The sequence below is a fragment of the Glycine soja genome, chromosome 18 (assembly GCF_004193775.1).
Source record: "Glycine soja cultivar W05 chromosome 18, ASM419377v2, whole genome shotgun sequence".
Taxonomy (NCBI): domain Eukaryota; kingdom Viridiplantae; phylum Streptophyta; class Magnoliopsida; order Fabales; family Fabaceae; genus Glycine; species Glycine soja.
The window spans coordinates 1293317-1318776 of NC_041019.1; the positions used below are offsets into that span (position 1 = coordinate 1293317).

Here is a 25460-nt window from a genome sequence, read left to right on the forward strand (position 1 = left end):
ATTATTAAGAAACTCAAGGTAATGATTTTTAATTTAATTTATACGCATTGATAGTATAATTTTTTTAACATTGTCATTTAAATGCATGTTATCAATTTGATTAGTTTGTTGACTTTACAATAATTACTTTAAAAATAAAAAATAAGATGATTTTTTATTTTGAAGAGTGTAAAAAAATTTACATTGGATGTGTATGAAAAATAAACTTTTAGAAGTAATTTTTATTTAATTTTCTTTTAAGTTCTATTACCAATATTTTATCATTTTAATTTAATAATTATTTTCTATTATATCACTTAATTTGGCCAAGAAATTTTTATTCTCAAGGAAACTTGTTTATAACATACTTGTTTTAGAATAGTCTCCTAAAAAGGCCTGATCCTTAAAGCATGCTTTTCCAAAATTATAAAATTATTGCTCCAACTTACATTTATTTGACTTGGTGATAAGATGATCTGCCGAGATATCTAGAATCATTGGAGGCCTTTAAGTTTGGCCGAAGATGACCTTAGTACTAGATCGATATGTCCCATGATAGTCTTGGCTAACCTGAAACAAAATAAATAAAATTTTGGTTCATATAGCTAAAATTTCGACTACTGTTTTCAAATTCCAATATTATACTAATATAAGCCACATATAAATTATAAATAGAATTGAAACAGTTAACCTAATAACAGGATATTGTTCGAAAACAGATATTTTACTTGTTTGTCGGGCACTAATTAGGCCACTAGTTCGGATAATTCAACTTGCAAGAGTATTGGGTTATAATTCAATTTGCAATAATGTTGGGTTACAATTCAAACAGGTAAGTGTTCTAAAGGGAGGCTTAAACAATGTTGCTGAGTTGCTGGCATCAAACACCGTCATAAAAGGAGCCTCAATAAGCATGATCATTATCCAATTGATTAAATATAACAAGCTGAAATTATACAACAGTATACATCAAATCATTAAAGTTGATTTTGGGTGAGCGTTTATCAAATGGTTTTGAATGAAATTAGTTATATAAAATTGATTATAGTTAAACTTAATAATAAAGTAAAGTGGAAGTTTTATTTTAAAAGTAAATTAATAGTAAATTCTGTATAAAATTTTGACACAATGCAACAATTACTTAAAATTATTTTAATTTAGAATAAATTTTTCAACATGGGATCATACAGTTCATATGATACTTGTGCCCATTTAGACAAGTGACAACTGGGAAAAACTTCAGCCACGCCTTTTCTTTTTTTACTTCAAACAATTTGGCTATTGAATTGATGACAAAAGAATGGGTGCAACTGCCTTGGGGAGGAGTTGTAAACTTTTAGTTGACTGTAATATTTCCCTTGCAAAGAATGAGTATGTACGCACTATCTTCGCATCGCGATTGGTTTAGTTGTCCATATATGTCAAATAGAACGTAGTTACAAACCTGAAAAGTTACAAAAAGCTGAATTAAATCAATTAAATATTCCAGGTGCGCAATCGTTCATCTCAATCGTAAAGTGATTATGAGTTTGCAAATGGACTCATTTATCACACATCTTACTATACTCTTGCAAGATACAAACTTATTTCTTTACCAATAAGCTTATACTTTAGTGACATTGGATGAACTCAAACCATTGGAGAAAAGTTAGTTAAGAAGACTTATAGGAGCTGAAGGAGAGTGTAATTCCCGGTAAGAAAGTGACTTTTTTTTATTTGTCAAAAATAAAGTATTTTCATATTCAAAAGTCATGAAATTAACTCTTAAAACCATGGAAATAAATTTTATTTTGTCCAATAAAGTCTTTTTCATAAGCACGGTCAGAAAATCAAACTCTTCCGTATGCTTAAATAATTTAGTCATCTGCAATGTGTGCTACACCTTGTTGATGAAAGTGATGCTTTCTAATCCTTGGATAATCAGATCAAATTGTAATTCTGTAATCGTGCTTATGGATTGTAAGATTTCTACAAATGCTGATCAATATTAAAAGACAGAATCCTGAGGTTCTACTACAGACAGTTCTTTCACCAAAATTTTACAATCACAGTAATTTGAATGAATTTCCTAAAATTGATTCTTGATTATTTTTTATGTGAAAGTTTCCCAGGTCCACGAGCATGACAGAATACCAAAGCATTTCAGCTGGCACGGGAGTAATGGACAACATAGAAACTAAAGCGTACAAAGATGCATAGAATTATGAAGGGAGTAAAATAATCTCTAAAAGCTACTCCTGTTTCGTGCCGTTTTATTGATAAAATAACATTAATAATTACATCCAATTGTTACAAAATGTGAATAAATATCTAAGTAACTAATAATAGAAGCGAAAACCCTGTACATAATTGATTATATACTGCAGAGATCATGAAAAGGTTGTGCACTCCAACTTACTATCAATCATTTTGGCTATCGATGCTGTTTTTGTTTGTTTGTCCCCACAATTCGACGGAGCAAGCTTGGAGAATATGGTAAACCCAAAATGAAAAAAGAAAAAAGAAGAAAAAAAAAATATAAAGGAATGACCATCATGGCAAGCCTAATATCTGCTTGCAATCATTCTGTATGTTCAAAGACTCAGCAACATCTAAAATAGTAACAATGAGAATCTGCAGGTGCGAAAGTCATTGCTTGATCGAACGAAGTTCCCAATTACCCTCACCATCAATCAGACGCAATTCCATGGAATGAAATGGTATTAAAGCAGGACGCTGAGAGGACAGGAGCAAAGGCAAATTAGTTTGATGGAATGTGGATGGTTATTATGCATTTTCAGTTTGGAGAAGTTAAATGGTTAAGATAGAACTATATAAAAATTAAATAGATTTGTGCAGATAAGGAATGTACTGCATAATCTCATACGGAATCTCTTACCAAACGAAGCAAGTTCAAAATGCTTACCAAATCCCAATTGTAGTGAGAAACAAGGAATAACTTACTAGTGAACTGCTCTTATTTCTCCAATTTACCATGATAAAATTTTAATTTTTTTCAGTAATAATAGATTCTTACTTGTGAGGAAGTAACAACAGTGATCCCCATTTTGTTCGCTAGCCCATATAGGTGTTCTTCAACATCAACGCTAGTGGCACTGCCATCAATATTTTTTTCAAGACAGTTAAAAACAAGGTTAACCAAAAAAAAAAAGAAGCAAACAATTCCAAGTGAGAGAAAAAAAGGCATAAGTAATCATAGATTCATACATACTTGGTACACTCGTCCAGGATACCAAATTTAGGCTTATGGTAGAACAAGCGTGCCTTAAGAACACAAGGTAAATGTTAAAATCCAAATAGAAGAATATCATAAACATATTCTAATGTCTTCCTATACCTAATATTCAACAAATTTAACAAACCCATTTTAAAAATAATATAGATTAGATTTACATACCATGCCTAATCTCTGCTGTTCTCCAAGAGAGAGAATGTCTTCCCAGTTTAGATTTGCATCCCAGCCATTGTTGTCTCTTTCTAGAAGATAATTCAACCGAACATTCTCTAGGATAACTTGCAAGTGTGTGTCCAACATTTTTCTAGGGTCAGGATGTTTTTCACCTGAAATAGCAAGATTACAAAGATCAGCACTAAAATGGGAAAAAAATCAACCCTTTAAAATGATTAAAAAAGAACACGAAGTTATTGTTTCACAAAAGGAAACTGAACAGAGAAATTTTTCAAAAATAAATTTAAAGAAAGAAGATATCTTTAATGCTGCCAACATGACTAACATCCAAATTATTTCATGAATTATCACAATTGTATGACAGCTCAGAAGTGAATTTATTCTCTCAGTTAGTAGTGATCAATCAGAAGCAAAGCAGGTAGCATCATTTTAAAAATTAGTTTAGTCAAATGAACAGCTGTTGCTAATGCATAGTCAAGTAGCATCATCTTTGTACCCAGATACCTTTTCCATGCATCTTCAGTGCTCGAAACTGTGCCTCTTCACGAGACAATGGGTATATAATTTGATCCCGCAATGTTCCCAAGCATGTGTAAGGCCGCTGAGGAACATAGAAGATGCCACAACCTGATCCAGCCTCTTGATCCACATCCTCAGATGGTCTAGAGAGTCTTCCACTTGCAATTGGCCAAAGTCCTCTAAGAACTCGGAAAATGGAACTTTTTCCACTTCCATTTGGACCTTTTAAATATGACACAAAAGATTTAAATTCTAATCAAAGAAAATTCCCTCTTCTAAAAAATAAAGTATAATAATAAAATAACAACTATACGAACCAGTAACAAGCAGGCTTTTACCAAGCTCAATGTCACATGTCAACTCCCTGGCCAACATCTTCTGGGTAGGGGTTACAATATCAACCTTAGAAAAGGAAATAGCATCTTTACCATGATAACCCCATATTGGAGATGTAATACTACTATTGATGGAGTCCCCTGTATCATTGAAGATATGGTTAATACATGGTGACTGACAGACGGATTATTATTAAGAATTTTGATGTAGAAATAGCAAGATATTATTTGATACTATGCTAATCTAATAATGAAGTACCAGACTGTGCTGCATCCAGAAGCTCTTCAAGCTCAAAGATCCGATTAATACCACCAGAAAGCTCTACAAACTTTCTGTGCAATTCAAGAATGTCGCCAAAAGCTAAAAAGCTTTGAGAAACGACAGATGCTAAGAACCTCAATGCATGTGCTAGCTCACCTGTAAGATAGTACAGCATATGTCAGTGGGGGGCAAGAGGAAATAAAGAGAGTAACTGAGAACAGTCCAACAATCCTACCCTGAGTACTTATTGAAGCACGGTCTCCCTTATGTTCCATAGCATATAATAAGCTCAGCAACCAAGTCACATTATGAGGGAGTTGCTTTGTGATAAAATCATCCAGTATACCAAACAGCCACTTCTTTTTTAAAAGGTATTTAGAGTGGGAGAGAAGCTCTCTGAATCTTGATTCAACCATCTGCACAAAGTTAAGGTAGTAAAATTTACAGCATGTAATATTCAATGCAAAACACTAAGGTAAATAAAAATAAATGAGGCATATTTTCCTTTCAAACCCGGAACATAATCACATGCCCTGTACTAAAGCCTTACATCAACTAAAATTTTAAAACACAAACTCGTGCAAAAGTTGGGCATTTAGGGTTAGCTTGTTCAAGGAAGCAGTAAATGAAAAGATGAAGAGTTAAGAGGAGAGTGAAAACACAATGGAATGGAATGATTTTGGTTTTCACTCATCGCTGCCTGGTAGAGTCATGTTATGGTATATCCAAAATTTAAGGGTTAAAGTGCAAATAAGTTGCCCTATACAGTCAAATGTCAATCATTCCACATTTAGATTGTGCCAAGCAAGTGTGAAGTAATTTTCATTCTAAAGTTTGCACATTCTAAAATAAGCACACCCTTAAAGAAAAGATATTAAATACAGATGGGATGCTCACAGCTTTTTCTCGAGCTCCACCTCCAAAGAAAGCAACAGATTCAGCATGAGTACAGAGTCTTTCATGCATGAACCTAGAAGAAGCATAAAGTTGAAAAGGTCAGAACCATTACAACAGCACTATTTGTTTAGAGCCATGATAGGACAGCGGAAACTATAATGGATTTACCTAAAGGTTCCTTCAAGTTGTTGTTCTTGGCTTATCAAATCGCCAAAATCAGGAGTAACAGTTCTTAAAAATCCCAGACCAAGTAACATGTAAGCATAGAGTATGGCAACCCCCCTCTGACCTGTTAATAGCTTCATTCTCCATGTGAACCTTGACAAAAACAACAGTTAGCAAAATCAATAGAAGGAAAGAACAAGCATCAAACATGTCCAAGTGCTAGTAAAATGCACACTAGTAGTAAAATATAACAGCTCAATTATGAGGTACTCACCACAAAATATCCACAGATGGCTTTACCATTCCGGTTACCAATCCAGACAAGTCCGCTGTTAACTTCTCCAAGTCGTGAGTTATCCTCTGATCTGCGTCAATATTTTTGTTTGCCATGTGAAAGACCTACAAAAAATATGCATGCAAAAAATTTAAACCAAGTCAGAGACATCTGCCTGAAGAGTCAAAGCGAAATGACAGAGAATAAGTCATACTTTTTATCCCTAAAAGCTAAACCTAGTCAATGACTCAATGTTAATCTCAAACTCATGCGTAGGGACTATTATTTTATATGTGGCAGCTTTTAGGATTCTTGCAGATGGACCTTAGGGAAGTTCTGATATCTGTGATCTAAAATTATAGGCTTAGATAACTTTTAGTTCCCATAATATATACCTTTTGGTTTTAATCTTTACAAAAAAATCTTATCAGTTTTAATCCTAGAAAAATAGGATTTTTTTTTAGTTTCGTGTTGTTTGACTGCAGTCCCTGTAATATTTGGTTTATGTTAAATTAGTCACTGTAATATGTTGACTGTATTGATTTTGATCCTTGCAAATATGTTGATTAAATTCATATTTTAAGGGCTAAAATCAATATAATCAAACATAATAGAGGGACCATTCAACATGGACCAAATATTATAGGGACCAAAGTCAAATGATGACCAACAGCAACAGCAAAAAATTTCTATTAAGAATTTTTTAAGGGACTAAAACCAATAAGGCTGTATATTACAAGTACTAAAATGTAATTTAAGCGAGAAAATTAATGCTGGGTAAGGTAGTTTTCCCAGTTTGTTAGAATAAGATTCCTGCCTAAGGGCATGAGCATCTAATATTCCCATAGGAACAGAGTAAAATAGAACATAAAATTAATATTCCATCCTCTCCTCACCGATATCTACCTACCCTACCCCACCCCCACCCAGCAATGGCATCAATGTCCCATGCATGCTCTTGCCTCTAAAAGAACCCCAAAGCAACTGTACTCTGTATTTCTCTGGCAAAACGTAAATGATAACATTTCCTTTAAAATCATCCATCTCTTTCAAATGCCCTTATTTGTATTGGTAGTTTCTTATTGAATGAAGTTTGGCATTTCACTCCATTTAAAGTATTTTTCATTTTTATTATTTGTGTGTGACAAGGATGACATAGTAAAAATATAAATATAACAAATTATCAAGATCCTACACTCAAGGGTAGTTTTGGAGAGTAACAAATTCCTCAGCAAGTTGATGTATAACCAAAAACAGCATTCATCAACTCCCATGGATACTAATTTATATTCCTAAGACAAAAACACAAAATCCCTGCTTTCCAGTTTCCAGTGATTGTTATTCCCTTGGCTCAGAATGGAAATTTCAGATTTCACATACCCAATTGCCCCTTGGTGTGATTAACAGAAGTCATGCAAAGCATAACATATTACTAACATTTGAGCATCAAACTTTTCCTTGAATATTACCATCTACAGTGGGAGAAGAAAATAATGGTATAAATTAAAAAGTTACAGCTTATAGGGATGTGGAATAATACTGAGCAGTCAAGGAACCAAGTTGAAAACTTAGTTAAATTTGAAGGGGAAAATGTGTATAACAACCATAGCTATAATTAACTGAAAAACAAATTATTTCAAGAAAAATTTCAATGTAAAATAGCACAAAATAATGTAGTCAATCATGATTTAGCAAATAACTAATCATTGAAGCAAAAATACAGAACAGGCTTACAATGTTGAAAAAAATGGGGAAGGAAAAGAATATGTGAACAATTCATATCCAATTACCTTGTAGAATGCATTGTTTCTTAAGTAGTTTTTTAGTAGATGTTGCGTCAAACGAATCCGCCACCCCAGGGCCAGCCTGGCTGTCAAGTGCCTGAAGAACAGTACATAATTTACTCAAATTTGCTATTTGAAAGGTCAGCAAGTTTACCCCCCCCCCCCCACCCCCCTCGGGTTTCAATGCTTTAAACAATGATATAAACATCTTTGAGATATAATAAAAAATTTCACCTGCAACCACGTGTAAACCAGTCAATGGTGAAAGATAGAAGAAACTAAGGTCCCCGATGGAGTTGCACTAATTACCTTATAGAAGGAGCAATGAAAGAAGATGCAGCACTTTGAAGAACACTTAAACCAATTAACCGAATAAAGGAAGCTTTATCCTGCTCCAAAACAAACTTCACAGTGGTACCTGAAACATAAATTTTCATCTAGCATGGATTCACAGAATAAATGAATGGTCAAAAGATGAGAAAATACCATTTAGTGATGCAATACGATCTGAGACCCATGTTCTTGAAACAACAAGAAAAGCGACAGCAAGCAATTGTGCACCTTGTTTATCAAGTACAGTGGGTACCTGAAAGGAAGCGGTCCCTATAAGAAAAATGAGCCTGAAATATATAGTAGACCACTCGAAGTTTGGGTCATAGTAAGTCATCAAGGAGATAATGCACAAACAGCCATGTATATGCATTCATTTCATTCTATTAGAGTTGTGTGATTTCAAATGCATCACTTAAAGACATGCTTAAACGGAAAGATGTTATAACATATGGTCTCGTACTCTAGTTTAAATTGGTCTTACTGTGATTTGTTAGAGATCATAAAAATTATTCACGGGTCTTCACCTAATGGCTTAATGTTCAATTTGTGTAACATGCCCATTTTTTAATGATTACACTAATTCCAACATCAGTGTTGGTGTATGCATCATCTACATTCAAGGACATGAAGGGCTTGTTAGAGACATGCATGTCTGGTGATAGAAATCCTACCAATATGTGTAAATCTGTCTTATTGTATGCAAAAGAAGGAAATACAAGTAAAATAAGAGAGCAATAAGCTCCCAAGTCGCAGAAAATTCTCTAGACTCCAGTCTCAAAATAAAAACTCAGCATGCCCTACAATATTCCTTTATTTCCTATATAACAGACTCTATCACTTCCTCTCTCCGTATCTATCTACCCTCCCCTTTTCTTTTTCCCTCCTCCTAGGATGAGGATTAGACTGAGGTAGCCCTGGGTGTTTGGGCCTTCAGGTTTTCACTTTCAATGGCTTCCCCATATTTGGCTGATGTCCAAGACTCATACGATCTGGTTTCCTGTCAGGTTTAACTTATTTGGGGGGAATGTGCAACTTCACGAGAGGGCTTTAAAAAAAAGAGACAATTAGTGTTTGTTTGGTTCAAGGAATTTGGTATGTAATTGAATCTTGGAATTTTAATTATAATGTTTGTCGAGTTGGAATCATAATTCCAAAGTCCAATTCCATGGAATTACAATACAATTAAAATTAACCTTTCTCAGTTCCTAACCCCTACCCTCTAAATAACAATTCCTAATCACCCCCACATTACGTAAATGTTTTCCTTGTTTTTGCCACAATCTGCCATCACAGCCACCACAGTTGTCATTACCACCTCTACCAACTACCGGCCACTGCTGCCAAACCACTAAATGCCACCTTCATTACCACCACTGCCTCTGCAGTCACTACTTTCCACCATCATCACCGGCATTGTTGTCACCAGCCCAATCACCATTCAATTGACCGCCACCGCTACCATCACTACCATAACCGCCACCCCCTTGCCCCACAAACACCCTCATCACTGCTACCACTACTATTGATCCTTTCTTTATACTCAAACCTTTATGTAATCAGTAACCTCCCCTCATAGCTTCATCTAATTCTTATGTTGGTTTAGAATTATAATTCTTATGTTTGTTTGATTTAAGAAATGTCTTTACAAATGTTAGGGGTTATAATCACCACAGCAAAAAAGCAATACCTAAAGCTTTCATAAATAAACTCAAAAAGCATTTAGAATTAATCGCTGATTGAAGTTGAGCAAATATACAGTACACTACTACTACCACTACTACACACACACAAGTAAAAGCCTTAAGAGAGCATGTTTATAGAAGGCACTCACCAATACTTTACACATGGCAGCTGCTCTCAATGGCAATACCCTTGTATTACCATGGAGTTGGGGAACAGCAGATGGTGAAATTGTATGATTGATAGATGGAGATGATGATATCACCTCCGCAAAATATGACTGTGCCTTTGGACTTGAGAATGCAGAATCCTAGGGGAAAAGTTGAGAAAATCTTCAAACTCAATGTAACATAAAGAACAATGAAGGCAACAGGAACCAAATCAGAATATATCTAAACCTTTTTGCTCATGGAAAATGCACGTTGAACTGCCTTTGCATCACTCTGTCGTTTTTTTTCTGATGCCTTCATCGTATCAATCCCCATTTCAGTAGAAGAGCCCTCCCTGGAGTTTAAATCTTAATCTCAAACAATAACATAACTCCAAAGTAAAATAATGTTAAACAGCACAGTAAAGTTCCAACCTTTTATAATGAACACTCCATCCTCCTTCACCATCTAAGGATAAAACCACATCATGGAATGCAACCAATGCTGGACGATGTGATATGGTAATGCATGATGTTCCCATGGCCCTAACTTTAGCACAAAACCGTTCTTCCATATCGGTAGTGACAGCACTTGTGCACTCATCTAGAATTGCAAATTTAGGCTTATGATAGAAAAGTCTTGCCATGCCCAATCTCTGTTGTTCACCCAATGACAGTTCATCACCCCAGTTTACCTCCTTTTCAGGTGGGTAACGGTCCAACAGGTATTCAAGGTCAACCTTGGATACATATACATCCAAGTTCCATAACATCAACAAAATTATCAATAAGCTGATACATATTTGTGTGAAATTAAAAAACACATGGGATTAGATGTGAACTTTACATTTTTTAACAGCTCCACCATCCCACGATCTGTGAGAAGTTCAATCTCTTGATCTTCAGTAAGAGGATAAATCAACTGATCTCGAAGTGTTCCTACAGCAGTGTATGGCCTTTGCGGCACATAGAAAATCTCCTTATTAAGATCAGAGCCAATTCCAGGTTTCACTATATGTCCAGATATCAATGGCCAAAGACCACCTAGAACCCGGAAAAGGGAGCTTTTTCCACTGCCATTTGGACCTTCAGCCAAAGAAGCGCCAATAACATGTCAAACAATCAACCAACAAAAATCAGTTTAACAATGACTCTTACAACAAAGAAATAGAAAGTAAATAACATCAACTTTCAATGCTGACTCAAGCCCCCTGAAAAATAAATAAAAATAGAAAGAAAGGCCACTAAAAAGAGAGTTCAGATAGCTACCTGTAATTAAAAGATTAGATCCTGATTCAACCCTAAGAGTCAGATCATCCACCAAGACATTACCAGTGGGTGTTACAACCTAAATTTGGGTACACCGTCACTAATAAAACATGAAAAACACAACATGAAGTCAAGGCTAATAGATAGTTGAGCAGACTTGACTTACCTTGACACCATCAAATTCAATGTAGTTAGCTTCACGTATGCAATTTCTACTTGCATTTCTTTGCAGGGAAGATTTCTCATTCACCAAGCTTAGCTCCCTTGATACGGCCATTAATTCATAAATGCGATCAGCATACCCACTGTAATACATACAGATAGGTCAGAACATGTAGGCAGACAAAATGAATCTTACAAAGGAATTGCATATAAGGTGCAATGGAAGCCTCGAATATCAACTTCTAAAAATGGAAAAAATGAAAGATCTAACAGACCTGAGGCGATTGAGCCGTCTTGCACTGATAGAAAGAGTTCCTAGAGACTGAAATAAGGAAATTATGACACTAGTATGATATCTAAGATTGCTTAACATCTCTGCACGCCCTAAAGTTGAACTATCGGGCCTTAGATGACCAGAAAAGAAAGGTTCAATGATCAAAATAACAGCAACAGTAGCACCAAGGTACTTCAATAATAAGTCCTGAATCATGCCAAACCACCAATGGTCATGTAGCACATTATACATGTGCCTAACCAAGGTTTTAAACTTCTGTTGAATATGAGCTTCTTCTTTCCTCTCTCCACCATAGAATGCTATGCTTTCTGAGTGAGTCCTTAATCGTGCGTGAAGCTGTCGATACTCTCCTTCCAATTGCTGCTCTTTAGACATAAGTTTTCCAAATGAAGGAGAGAAGTTTCTGATTGCAGCACCAGCTCCAAGTACATATGCCTGAAAAGGTTATAACAGTAGATTGAGAAGATAAGCACCGATTCTAACATCAGATCTAACTTCTAACAGCTTCCAGACATCAGCAGAAACTCAAAAAATTGCAAATATAAGCTGCTAATCAGAAATTTATAAAACATTATAGTTCAATTACACAGATACCAATATCCAGACGACATATTTTGGGCTAGCATATGAACACAACCGCCAAGTGTATAAAAGTCCATCAGTAACTGCTGTTAGATCATCCTGTACAATTTCACTCAACTCCGAACAGAACCTTGGCACATCACTGGCAATTCTTTGCTCTGGATTAGTTATCCGACCATCAACATGCGATATTTTGTAATACACCATGTTCTGAAAGCAAAATGAAAGATATATACATTAAGCCATTGCAAGAACTACATAGGGTTATAATACAGTCTTTAGGCTTTTCTCATATGAGAGTGGCTGAGTGGGCATTGTATATTTGGAATTTTAAAGAATCTACTGGAAACAGGCTAGTTTTTCTACTTTGAGAAGCAAACAGTTTGTCAAAAAACTTTCTCAATTAACTTTCTCTTAATGAAAGAAGATGTGGATAAGCCATACGCATCTGGAAGTATAAAAGTTGACAACTAAATACTTAAAGACGGTAGGAACAAGGAATATATAAAATGATCAATAGTTCAACGCAGACAATCTAAAAAGACAAATGGCATGCAATTTATACCTCAAAATAGTGGGAATGGATAAGCTTTGTCAATATTTTTCTGAAATGTAAACTCAAAGTCCCTGTTATATACTTTGACGTAGAATGAATGGTTGACAAAAGGAAGCACAAAAGAATATTTTCTGAAATTAGCCGAAGAAACAATGGTACACGTCGAAGAAAAGCAGCACGAAATAGGAAGCCTTGCACTTTAGCTAGCCTGTTGCTCAAAGCAGTTCGCAGCACCTGCAAATACAGGGAAATGTAAAAGCCATTTATGTTATTTATTTCTAGGGAGAGAGGGTTCTCAACCAATATATTTCTTGGTCTTACAGATTTTGATATTCATATCTTTTTTTTATACAAAACAGACCGGTCTCATGGTTTTCGCATACAAATAAAAATGTTCCATATTTATTTTTCCCCTCAATTTCTTTATCCTCACTTAATGAGGCCTATTTTGATATTTCAAAATTATAACTCTTCCCATTCTGTACTATCTTCTTTCAATATGCAAATAATTGTTTTTTTAATTTTCCAATCCACACTTAACACTTCTATGAAACACTCCACTCCAAATCCAAATCCAATATAAGAAAAGGAAAACAACACAGAGATTTTCAATCACAGTTCCCAGTGCACCTAATATGAAAACCCAGTATATAATTTACACACAACACATAAGAGTCCTGTTAATCCTGAGTTGAGTTGCAGGCTTGCAGCAGGAGAATCTGAATCATATCTGTCCATTCAAGGTGTGCATAATAGCAAACTTCACATTTGGCCCAAAAAACAAGTCAACAAACTAGTTGATTTTTATTGATGTCTTTCATCTGAATAGTGAGTACATTTACATGTGGTGGGCACTAATAACTCAGGACTAGATTCGATAAATTTAAAGATAATAGATGGAGTTAAAAACCATGATGAGAATACTAGATGTAGAATATATTAAATAATAAATAACAGCTCATTTCGAAAAAGCGAAGACATGCATGAAGCATAATCATCCACAACAAAACAGACTTACCGCTATCGCAACTAAACCTAAAAGATCACTTGCACCAAATTTGCCCATTCCAGATAGTAGAATTGCGGCTAGAACTTGGAGTGACTTCAACCCTTTCTTTTGTTTATTTTTTGGAGTACTAACATCCTTCACAACCTCCTCTGCAACTTCTTTATCATTACTGTGCCCATTGCAATGGCCAAATAAATCGTGATTATTAACTCTAAACCTTGATTGCACATATGCAGCTGTTCCACCAGCAATTAAGATACCAGATGCAAGTAATAAAGTTTTCCTGTCATCAATCCCATGTAGAAAGCATCAACAATACTACAGTATACATGCAAATTAGTTAAACAGACTAAAGATTTTCGTAGTACCAGTCAGCAACCAAGGTATGGTGTACAATGAGTAAAAGGATACTATTGCTAATACATGGAAACAGAGCTATGACCAAAGCAGAAAAAACACTTCCCAGATAAATGTATAATGGAAATGTTAAAATCAAGATGACAAAAAGAATAATCCAACATTTTATGCAAAGTCAATCAACACAGCATAACATGCATTGTTATTAAAAAGAAGGGGAATTATTAATCATTGAGAAAGAAATTCAGGATCAAATATGAAATTTTGTACCAATGCTTCTGCCAAGATAACTCTAGTCTCCTTCCTGAACACATTTTGTACTAATAAAGTTTACATTTCACATTGCAAATCATACCTGATGAATGCAAGTTTTCAGGGTCCAATTTCTAATGGTACGGAGAGAGGAAGAGTTATCATATAAAATTTATGTGAATTTTTTTTTGGGCAAATATAAAGATATCATATGGAAATATTGGAAAAAAGAGGAAGAGGAATACAAAATAGAAACCACATTTATTAGTTACAACAATCAGTTTTAACAAATGAGAAGTTAAAAGAAGAAAAGAAAGAGAATAAAGATTAAATAAAAAATGAAAAAGTAAAATAAAACCAGTTATAATACGCTGTCAAAGAAGCAGAACAAGCAAAAAAATTGAAACCAAAATGGTATATTGCCTTTATTATTGTTGGATTACAGATTACCAGATTCTAATAGTTTAAACTAAAATAGCATGAGAAGTCTCAATATTGCAGCATGGACATTTTGAAATAGTATAGCCATTATCTCATTCAATCTCTTTATATATATATAAGAAACATACATCAGTGTTGGGTACAGCCAAATTGAAATAGCTCAAGCATTATCTCATTTGATCTCTTTATATATATATGAAACATACATCAGTGTTGGGTACTGCCAAAATTCCCTAATTGTGTTTTTCAGCATTATATATTCCCTTTTGGATAATGAGAATTGGGGGTGGGGGGATCCAATCAGATGTGAACAGTGTATTCTTCAAAACTGGCCTAGGAATAATGAACAGAATAGCTGAAAAAATTATAAACTTGATATTTAGGTCAGCAGGCAAACAATTTTAGTCAAATTCAATGCTAGATGTGAAATTATGAATCCCCAGAAAAAACATATACAGATCAATACCTCCTTGAAGCTAGAAAACTCTGGCCATGCCGAGTTAGTTGCAACAGTTGAAGGGAAGACATTGTGGTAGGTCTACCTCTGCCTTACCAAAAAAACAAATCTGTTGTGGCTGCTCCTCTTATTGTTGGGAGCAAGAAAATCTAGCATACATTGAATTCCATACAGAAATAATAGATCAGCAGCCAGAATTGCAGGAATTATAAATCTTTGGGCAAAGTAGCATGCTTAAGGCACACCATGCTCTTCAAATTAATGAGGATCCCACAGACACATCAAACAATGTGAACATAATGTTTTGGTCTAAAAACTGTGGAGTATTATGCCCTAAGGTTACACAAAATGATGACCTCAACTGATCAAAAGTTTAATTGAATATTTACAGCTTTGAAACTAGAAATAGAAAGGCAAGTGTTGCAAGAACTATTTTCTTGACAAGTTGACATTTATATAGACTTTAAGGTAGAGACAAATAAATTAGGGTATGTTCATGCATCCAAAATCCTCAAATGTGAAAACTTGGCCACAGAGCGGATAACATGTTCTAAACAGTTTTTCAAAAAAAATGAAAAAGTAAAAAAATAGTTGATGGCTATATATTCAGCACGTTGTGCCAATCTGAATCTACTAATAATACGCCCAAACAATGCCTTAACACCACTTATTTTTAAGTTTAAAGCAATCATGCCACTAAAGGAACAAACAGTAGAAATAACCGATTTTCCTATCAAAGTGGTAAACCTATGATACATGGGTCCTCTTAAATGGTTGCCTAACCCGGAATGGAACCAAATACTAGTACTTAATGGTTACTCATAGGTACATAACAAACATTCACTCATTTCTCAAGTACAAGTCAGTCCATGTAAAATATTACAAATTAGCTTGTGCATAAGTTAATTTGAGCTTATGAAGGAGCTCGTCCCATTTTTTTTCTTATTTTCTTCTCCTAGAAGTCCTTCCAAATAAGCTTACCCAAACAGGCCCTGAGTCATCTTGTCACTAAGTGGTTTGGTTTGCTACTACTTCACTCCTTCAAAAAGTGTGCCTTCCTTAAACATTTCCAAAGATTTAATAACTTTATTGTTTCTGTTTTGATACTGTACCCCCTACGCGTCCATGAAACTAAGTAGCAAAACAAATAAAGGATTTTGCAGCACTTATTAATGCACCTTGTAGACCTTAACCCCGACGCATAAATCACGTAGAAACAGAGGGGAATTAAATTAAAGCATTGACACAATCATGAAGTAGTATAAAGGAAAGGAGACAGAGATGGCTAACATTGAAAGGTGGATAATATTAACCATGCTCCAGCAGCGTCCAAAGCATGGTAAGAGAGCAAACTCCTCTCTATATACTATAGATTGCTGTGAAAACTAGAGCTCAGCGACGGTCAGAATCTGCAAGGACATTGTTACAGTGATTCCATTAAACCTCAATTAGAGCATCAAGCGAAGCAGAATCGACAAATTGACGCGTGGTGAAAGAGTGTGAAGCAGTGAATTCAGCAAAATATGAGAGAGATTGGAAACAATACCTATGAATTTAGTTGAGAAAGAAGTGAGTGAGTCACGTGCTTTGGGAGATTCGGAGATTGAAGAGGAAAAACGGCGAGGGATTTGGAAAGATATGTATATGCGTGAGAGTGCAAGAGAAAGAATTTGCTTTCCGCGGTACGGTCTGTGATCGGGTCGGGTCCATTCCAGTGGAAACGGGTTTGGATAGGAATCATCAATCATCATAGCATACCACAATAATATACAGACGTATTGTGTTTGTGTACGTTCAACGTATGTATAAAACTTTTGTTTAATAGATGTTGCTCTATCTTAATGCTAATGGTAATGGTCACTGTACAAAATTCAACTATTAAATCGATAAGAATCGAGATCGAGAAACAACAGATACAGGGATATTTCTAACATACGACTAATATTTATTAAAAATTATATATTTTTTTAGATTTTGTTATTTAACAATTCTCTTTTAATTTTATAATTTTCAATCACTTTTAATTAATGATAAAGTGTATTAGAAAGAGTGTGATAGATAATGTGTTGCTTATACTTCTCTTATAACTTATTTAATTTGATTATAAGAAAAAAGGTTATATATTATGTAAAAAGTTATATATTATTATTCAATTACAAATTCAATTATTCATCTTATATGATAAATTTGTTGAGTCTTAAAATAATTAATTTAAAATAATTTAAAGGATAATATATGATTGAATTACAATTAGTATGTACTCATTTAACTCTTTTATTATTAGTTATAAATGAATTATTTATATCTCATAAATAACCTAATCATTGATACATTATTCTTATAAATAAGATAAGATTATTATCGAAAATAAATAAATAATTTTTAAAATATAAATTATATTAAATTAAAACTCATAAAAAATAAATATTTTGGATTTAATATAAATGATTTATGTTGTGATAAAAAAATATTTTGACTATTAATAACTTTTTTAAAATAATATTAAAATTTAATTTAAAAATAAAGATAAAATGATTATTGAAATAGATAAGCAGTTAAAAAATAAATAAACCAATATAAAAATAAAAGATGGGGCAATAGTTTGAGATGGTTGAAAAAAAATTATTTTAGTCTAACTTTATTGCCAAAACACTTAACGCAATTGCAGACACAAAATTCGAATTCAATATTACTGATTAAATTAGAATAATTCTATGTTAATTGATTCACGTGCTTAATAGTATATATTGGAAGTATATGTGTAGTTTAATAAGATGAATAGTACACAACATCAATTTTTTCTTACTTAAACATAACTTATCCTTTGTTTATTGTTATTAAAGTATGGAGGCTTTGATATAATTTAATCATATTTTGAGGTGACTCTCGACATATAGAATTAGTTATGCACTAACTGTTTTCTACTATGACAGTTAGAAGCAATTACACTTAGTTGTATTTTTATGTTAGTTAGATTAGCGCCCACAGCTGATTGTATATAAGGTGAAACACATGTATTCATCATTCATTTTTCTTTCAATGAGATTCATTCAATCCATTTGATCAATTGTTGCTTTCTATGCAATCTTTTGTTTCTTTCTTTGTTTGTTCATGTCCATCATGAACTTTATGATGATATCAGACCTCTTCACTTAAAGAGCTTTGTTGCGCATCCTCTGATTTTGTTTACCTTTTCATCTTTGATCATCATGAGTGAGAGTCAAGATGATCCACAAGATTCATCCCAAAATGTTTATAGCTCCTACTACTTACACCCTAGTGAGAATCCAACCACGCCATTGGTTTCACCTGTTCTTGATCTTGCGAATTAGAGTTCGTGGAGCAGGTCGATGTTCATTGCATTGAGTGTAAAGAATAAAGTAGAGTTCATTAATGGAATGATTCACAAGCCTGCATCAAATCATGTGTTGTTTCCAACATGGAAGAGATGCAATAATATGGTGGCTTTGTGGTTAGTGCATTCTATGTCAACAGAATAACACACTCATTTTTTTAGTAGCAACAACACATTTGCTTCTCTTCTATTACACTCCCACCTCTTTTCACCCCCTTTATTCCCTTCAATATATTGTTTTGTCTTCCTTTGTTCCTCCTTTGCTTAGTCTCTTGCTCTAGCTAGGATTTTTCATCCTTCAAACTTCAAGTTGTTGCAACTAGTGACAGATCCATAAATTTTAAGTTGTGGGAACAATATTCACATATGTAACTTAATGTGGGCAAAACTCATTGTAGATTTTTTTAACTACATTTCAAATTATGGAAATAATTTATACATACACGTAAATGTTACACTAAAAAAATTAAAATTTTGTGGTGGCAACTACCCAAAAAGAGCCTAAAGTAGATTTGTCCCTGCCTACAAACAAAACATCTCTTGGAGTCATTTAGATTGAAGGACTAATATAATTTTATCTACTTCAATTGTTCCAGTACTGTAAAAAAAATTCTTTGTATGAGATTTGTAATATTCTTATTGTTTTGCTTTAATTTTTTTATATTTTTTCTTAAATATTTTAGAAAGTACTTTTCAGGACAAAAAACAATATTTTGGGAAATACTTTTTGGAATGTTAAAAAAACATTGTTCAAAGTAAATTTCGAAATAATGACTTTGTAACAATGTTAGGGGTATAAAGGGTATATATGATAATAAAAAAGAAAAAAACTAAGCAGAGTATACTTAGCAAAAACAGATAGTGGATATAGCAAAAGCGTTATTATTACCCACTCAATAGATATTCTAAATCTGGGCCTACATTTTAAAACCAACACCACTTTGAACCCAACAGTGACAAGAGATAGCCATACCACATGCTAGATGGGCTCCTCAACCCATTCATGTGTTTGACATGAATGTGCTCTCTTTTTTTATTTTATAAATTATGATGAATTATCTTTAACTGAAAGCAAAATAAATTTAAACAAAAAAACCTCTTTATGTTACAAATTTCATATTAAATCTTATTATAATTAATTTTTTAAAAAACTAAATAAAAATGATTTCCCTCAAATGTGTTTTAAATAAAACTAATTTTATATGTCAGCAAAAAAAAATTATAAAATCAAGTTCGTAAATAATTAATTCAAATTAAAGACGCATTAAGAAGTCATCAAGTTCGGCAAGGAAACAAGATTTTGGGTTTAGGAAAACCCACACCGCGCATGATTAATCAGTTTTAAGGAATTAAAAAGTACACGAATATTATTCACAAAAATATGTAATGAATGTGTTACGAAATTATAGTGTGTTTGGTTAGAAATTTTGGAAACAGACAGCAGTAATCCGCGAGAATCGAGTAATGTTGGTCATCCTTTTCCACAGAAAACGACTTGCAACTAACCAGATGGCCAAGTTAATGAATAATGAATTCGCAGGACCGAAAAACGACGCAGATTTTTTTTATTGAAAAATATTTGACAAATATCATATAACTAGAGATAAAAGATAAAAAAAATGATTTAATTTATGACACAACAGAAAGAGAAAAAAAAATAAGAAATATTTAAGAAAAGAAAAGGACTAGAAATGTGAAGGGCATGGGGGTTGAAATTCTGCTTAAGTTTCTGCCATACTCCAAATGGCTAAAGCCACTTGTTCACTTTACATTACACCACCGACACATGGTTATCATAAACCGTCGGTGCTACGCTTAAATTACTATTTTAGCCTCACCCATGCACCATTCTTATCCTGTTTCACGCCGGAGACATAGGATAATATCTGTACGTAAGTGTGTGTACGTGATCTATAAAATATAAATTATAGAGTTAGAGGGTTATTAAAATTAAGGGATTATACTATATAAAAAAAATTTGTTGTAATTTGTGACTGAATTGGAAAAAAGAAATGTAAATGTTATTGTTCTGCGCGCATTTATTTGTTTGTAACACTGTGGACGTAACATCAATTGAATATAGTAAACCACAGATGTACTTGCGTCATAAATATGGACTCTGTAACATATTCTTGCTGTTATTAATGTGGGAGAAAATTAGAACTAAAAGTTATTATTTGATGTAAAAAAAAAGTGTATTCATTTAGGAAAAGGGAATTCTTTGAAAAGCAAATATGGTGCCACGCACTTTCTGAACAACGCGAAAACACAGAAAAGATGGTATCCATGTTCACGAAAGCAGAAAGAGATTCTGTACTTTTGCATGCATAATAAAATAAAGGAGAGGCAGAGCCCATGTACTAGCAATCTTAATTTTTAAATCCAAATTAATCCAATTCCATGCCAGCAGAACAGTGCTAAAATTTCACGGAAAGTCGGTGCTTGATAAATATAATGCCAAAAACAAAACGCAACAAGACATGGAGTTAAAATGCAGGAGGGAACAGTGAAATCTATAGGCATACACTCAAGTGTAAATATCATACAGAGAGAACAAAAAACCAAGAGTTCAGAAATCAAGTACTAAGGAGGTATAGGTTTTTATTTTTTTTATCAGCAATAAAATTCATTCATTCATATGCACAAGGTGTGCTTAATCAAGTACCAAGTTATGCTTGTAATTACAAAGACCCTACTGCACGAGATGAGGTCACGAGTAACACATGAAACCAAAATAAGATTAGCCATTTTTACAGCAATTGGATTCCTTCATAGAGTAACAATAGCAGCCGCACCCCTAGGAGGTACATATAGTGATACTATATATTATGATTCAGAATAATATATGCATTATACAATAATACAGTTATATAGCCATCACCTCATCATGAATTTATTTATGGAACGAATCTGAATGCTGGTTGACACAAAAGCCAAAAGCCTTACGGCATTTCGCTACAATATAATAGAACAATATTGGTATATGTTGCTTTGGATAATTTGAAAATTTTAATTATGAGGAAAAAAAACGAAAATGTAGGTATAGCTAATAGCTAATATATATAGCCAATTTGACTAATTTCAATTTTTCTTGCCCTCTTCTCCACCTTCTTCCAAGTAGGTCTTCTTCTTTCTATCAGCCCTAGCAATGACACAAATGAGGAAAAAACACGTGGCATAAATGGCGTGAATCTTCCAATTGGTCTTGGGCGGTTGCTTCAACACAACCCTGTGAAACACAGTCACGTAGTAATGCAACCCCACGGAAAAGCCCACAAAAGTTTGGGCCAGGCCCAAGAATTTGGAGCCCAATCCAGAATCAGTTGAGAACACCAAAACGAGATACATGAGTAGCAGCAAAAGGTAGAGAACGTAAGCGAGAGTTTGGAGGACCTGCAGGCAAAGATAGGTGGAGCGCGAAGCAGAGTAGAAAAACCTGAGAGGTTCAAGGCCAGTGACGAAGGAAGAAAGGCAAAGAATGGAGAAGTAGATAGCGAGGTAGGCTTGGATGAAGATTAAGAGCTTTTGGAGTGAGAAATAGGCTTTGATTTTGTTGAAGAGGAGTGAGGCCAAAAGCAAAGGGATCAAAGCGAATGCGCAAGAGAGTAAAGTGGTGATGGTGGGTGCGTACTTGTTGCCAACGTAGGGTTTGAACCCTCTCGTGATCTCTTTGTTGGCTTTTGTTATGTAGGCTTTTGAGGTTGTGGAGATTCGTTCCAGGTCTGGGATCAGTGTTTGTTGGAACTTCATGGGTAGATCTTTGAACTCCGAAACCAAATCATCGTCCACCTCGTCTTCGAACACCCAACTAGGTTGTCCTTGTTGTTCTTTCTTCTTCTTGTTGTTGGTGGTGTTACTCTTCTTATTACTCTGCTTGTCGGATTCTTCGGTTTGATCCAACTTGGTCTTTTTATTGGTAACTTCCTTGTCCTTGGTGGCGGTGGCTTTTGTCGTTTTGTTCTTGCCGCCACTAGTACCACTTGTTTTCGCGAGATCCAATGAGGATGATTTCGTGGAGCCTTTGGATGTGGAATTCAGCTTCTTGGACTTTAAGGTGGTGGAGTTGAGCTTCTTCACGACAACCTCGGTGTCGGTGAGGGTGGTGGCTTTGGTTTTGGCTAGCTTGGTTTGGTTTTTGGAGGAACTAAGGTTATTGGATTTGATGGTTTTGGTTTGGTTTTTGGAGGAGAGGCTAGTGGTGGGTTTGATTAACTTGGTTTGGTTTTTGGTGGATTTCTTTTTCAGGGGTTGTTCAAATTCTTCCTTTTCAGAATCCAACTCCAACAACAACATTCTTCTTCTGCTTCTGCTGCTGCCATCACTAGACAAGGCTTTGCTCTCTGGTTGATGAGGTTCTGAGCAAACAGAAACAAAAAAGAACAAAAGAAGAGAGAACAGGAGCACCCTTCTGCAACCAAGGTACAAGAGTGGAGCCATTTGGTTCCTCCAAGATGCTTCAGCTTCAATCAAAATTAAGACCAAGATATGTAATACTAATAATAGAGATTGGGTCTGAGCCTAACCCGCAAAGTTATGAATCAATGGAAAAGAGAGAGCGAGTGTGTGGAATGTCATAGGGCTGAAGCTAGTGAAATGGTTTTATAGTTTGTATTTGTACCATAACTATTAACCACTAATACTAGTTTATGGGACCATAAATATGAGAGAGAAGCAAAGCAAATGGAGTGAGATTGAAAATATTTATTGCGTGAGTGGGAAGGTGCGCATGGAGACAGACACAGTATAGACTTCCCTCACTACGCGGTTTCAACTATTAATACTAGTTGATAATTAATAATTAATAATGATATATAATAACAATAACTCTTATGTCTTAAGAAATTGCTATAAATAAGGGATCTTTCTTTAATATATTGATTAACAAGTTAAAAAAAGATTATTATAAAAAACACAATTTTTCATAAATGACAAAAAAAACTTACGTTAGAATTATCATTTGCCTATTTGCTCATCGTGCTTACTCTTTGTGTGGCTTTGACCAAATATGGGTGCATCTGGGAATTCTTTTCTCTGCGCGGTGCTCGGTGGATATCAATATATTATATTTCTACAAATTAACAATTCCTTGTTAGCAGCAATGTTCAGTGAGTTCATATACGATGACTTTGGTAGGTCAATAATTTCAATGAGTTGGGTAAGCAAGAGACAAAATTTTAAAGTGTAACGGAATCTGTCCGACTGGCCTAGAATGTTATTAGAGAGTTACTCCAGTTGCTTCAAAGTAATAATTATATTTGGCAATTTTCCTGCTTTCACATTCAAACACTGATCTGTATGAATTTTAATTTTAAAGAATTATTATTGTTTTAGCTAATTCATAATCATTTAAAGGAATTAATAAGGGACCATTTATTTTGGTAAATATAATTATTTAATTAAATAAAAATGTAATTAATATAACTTAATTGCTTCTAAAAATATAATTTAATTAATTAACAACAACCACAATTAAATCTTAATGTACAAAAAAATTATGTGTCGACCTTGATAAATTATAACTGTGTTTGTTTTTTAATGGTTTTGTTGATGACAGTCCTTAAAATTAAATCTAGGTTTTAATATTATTACAAACAAAAGACATGGTGTTTTTGGCAAAATTAACCGACAAATTAGTTATTAAAAAATAATTAAAAACTTAAAATTGATAAACCAGCTAAAAAGCTATTTTTAACTAAGAGTCGTTCTCAAAAAATAAAATAAAATAAGAGTTCTTTATTTACACTTGATAGTTGTTAAATTATTAAATTAAAAGTGTTTTGTAAAATTAATTGTTAATAATTATAAAATAACATAAAACTAAAGACTCAATGTGTTTTTTATATAATCTTTTACTTTATATACTTTCAAAACTTTATAGTAACTTTATATAATCTTTTTTTATTATTATTTTTAACTCCAACATTGATAGCTGGGGAATTAACTAACACACTGTTGACATGTGAAATTTAATAGGAGCGGTGGAGTGTGATCTCGATAATGTTAATCTAATTGCGTTGCATTTTGCCGAATGAATCGATGAAATTAGCACAAAAACCGCCTAACACTGCCACTGCCTACTGAGATTGAAAATGGGTACGCCTTTGACCACAGTACACGTAAATTAGGCAAGAAATCAATATGACTATTATTATATGTCATTATCATCTTAACTATCTGTAAAATCAACATTAATTGAATTTATTTTATATTTCATCATTGAAAAATATGTTATTTAATTTTTTAAGTACTTAATAAGTCAGAAATTTTGCAGAAAAAAATTATTGCCACTACAATAAATAAGTCAGAAATAATTTAATATAAAATTTAAAATAATTATTATAAAAGATAAAAGAAATCATACAAGATAATTTTTTATTGGATAACTATAAAAATCTTTTATATCGTCAGGACATAAACTATTTAGCCATGATTAAAACAAATAATCTAAAATATCCCATAAGTAATAGAGTTAGTATATAATCATTAAAAGAAATATTTAATAATTTTAATTACATTTTATTATGTTTATTGCAAAATAGTTAATAAATAAATTGAATAAAATATTAATGTTAAAATAATAATAAACTATAAATGGTAAACTTGTATATATGGTATTTAAATAACAAATAAAATGTTACCACAAATTAATAAAAGAAAATTATTTTATCAAATAATTATATTTTAATTAAATGAATTTATAATTTGATTAAAAAAATGAGATAACCAAGCTCCTTACCCTCTTTTTTACTGCACTTAAGAATTATTGCTACTGTTTTTGCTGAATTGCCGTTACTTACTTCTTCCAGCAGTAAACCAGTAAAAATACTGATTTGCACTGTTCGATCCGTATGCAAAAGGAACAACAATAATAGGATGTCAACGTGGTTTGAAGGTTTTTTAATTTATTTTTCAAGTATTTTTAAGGCCTTTAATTTTATTT

The 25460-nt window shown here is 33.5% G+C and overlaps 2 protein-coding genes across 2 annotated transcripts; both read right to left on the minus strand.

Annotated features, from left to right (window-relative positions):
- Window positions 1-2180: 2180 nt before the first annotated feature.
- LOC114395539 (ABC transporter D family member 1-like) lies at window positions 2181-16965 on the minus strand. Its single transcript, XM_028357345.1, has 27 exons — window positions 16712-16965; window positions 16456-16574; window positions 15175-15314; window positions 13668-13941; window positions 12659-12883; window positions 12106-12303; window positions 11492-11946; window positions 11221-11359; window positions 11055-11133; window positions 10633-10871; window positions 10221-10525; window positions 10036-10141; window positions 9789-9947; window positions 8111-8210; window positions 7934-8042; window positions 7631-7721; window positions 5841-5965; window positions 5570-5719; window positions 5402-5474; window positions 4740-4920; window positions 4502-4660; window positions 4225-4383; window positions 3893-4129; window positions 3377-3540; window positions 3191-3243; window positions 2996-3074; window positions 2181-2694 (listed from the first exon to the last, which is right to left on the minus strand). The coding sequence occupies exons 3-27, from the start codon at window positions 15234-15236 to the stop codon at window positions 2608-2610; spliced, it is 4008 nt and encodes a 1335-aa protein (XP_028213146.1). The 5' UTR covers window positions 15237-15314; window positions 16456-16574; window positions 16712-16965; the 3' UTR covers window positions 2181-2607.
- A 4332-nt stretch (window positions 16966-21297) lies between these two features.
- LOC114396794 lies at window positions 21298-23189 on the minus strand. Its single transcript, XM_028358963.1, has one exon. It carries the CDS (start codon window positions 22955-22957, stop codon window positions 21602-21604), a length of 1356 nt encoding a protein of 451 aa, XP_028214764.1. The 5' UTR covers window positions 22958-23189; the 3' UTR covers window positions 21298-21601.
- Between the last annotated feature and the right edge of the window lie 2271 nt (window positions 23190-25460).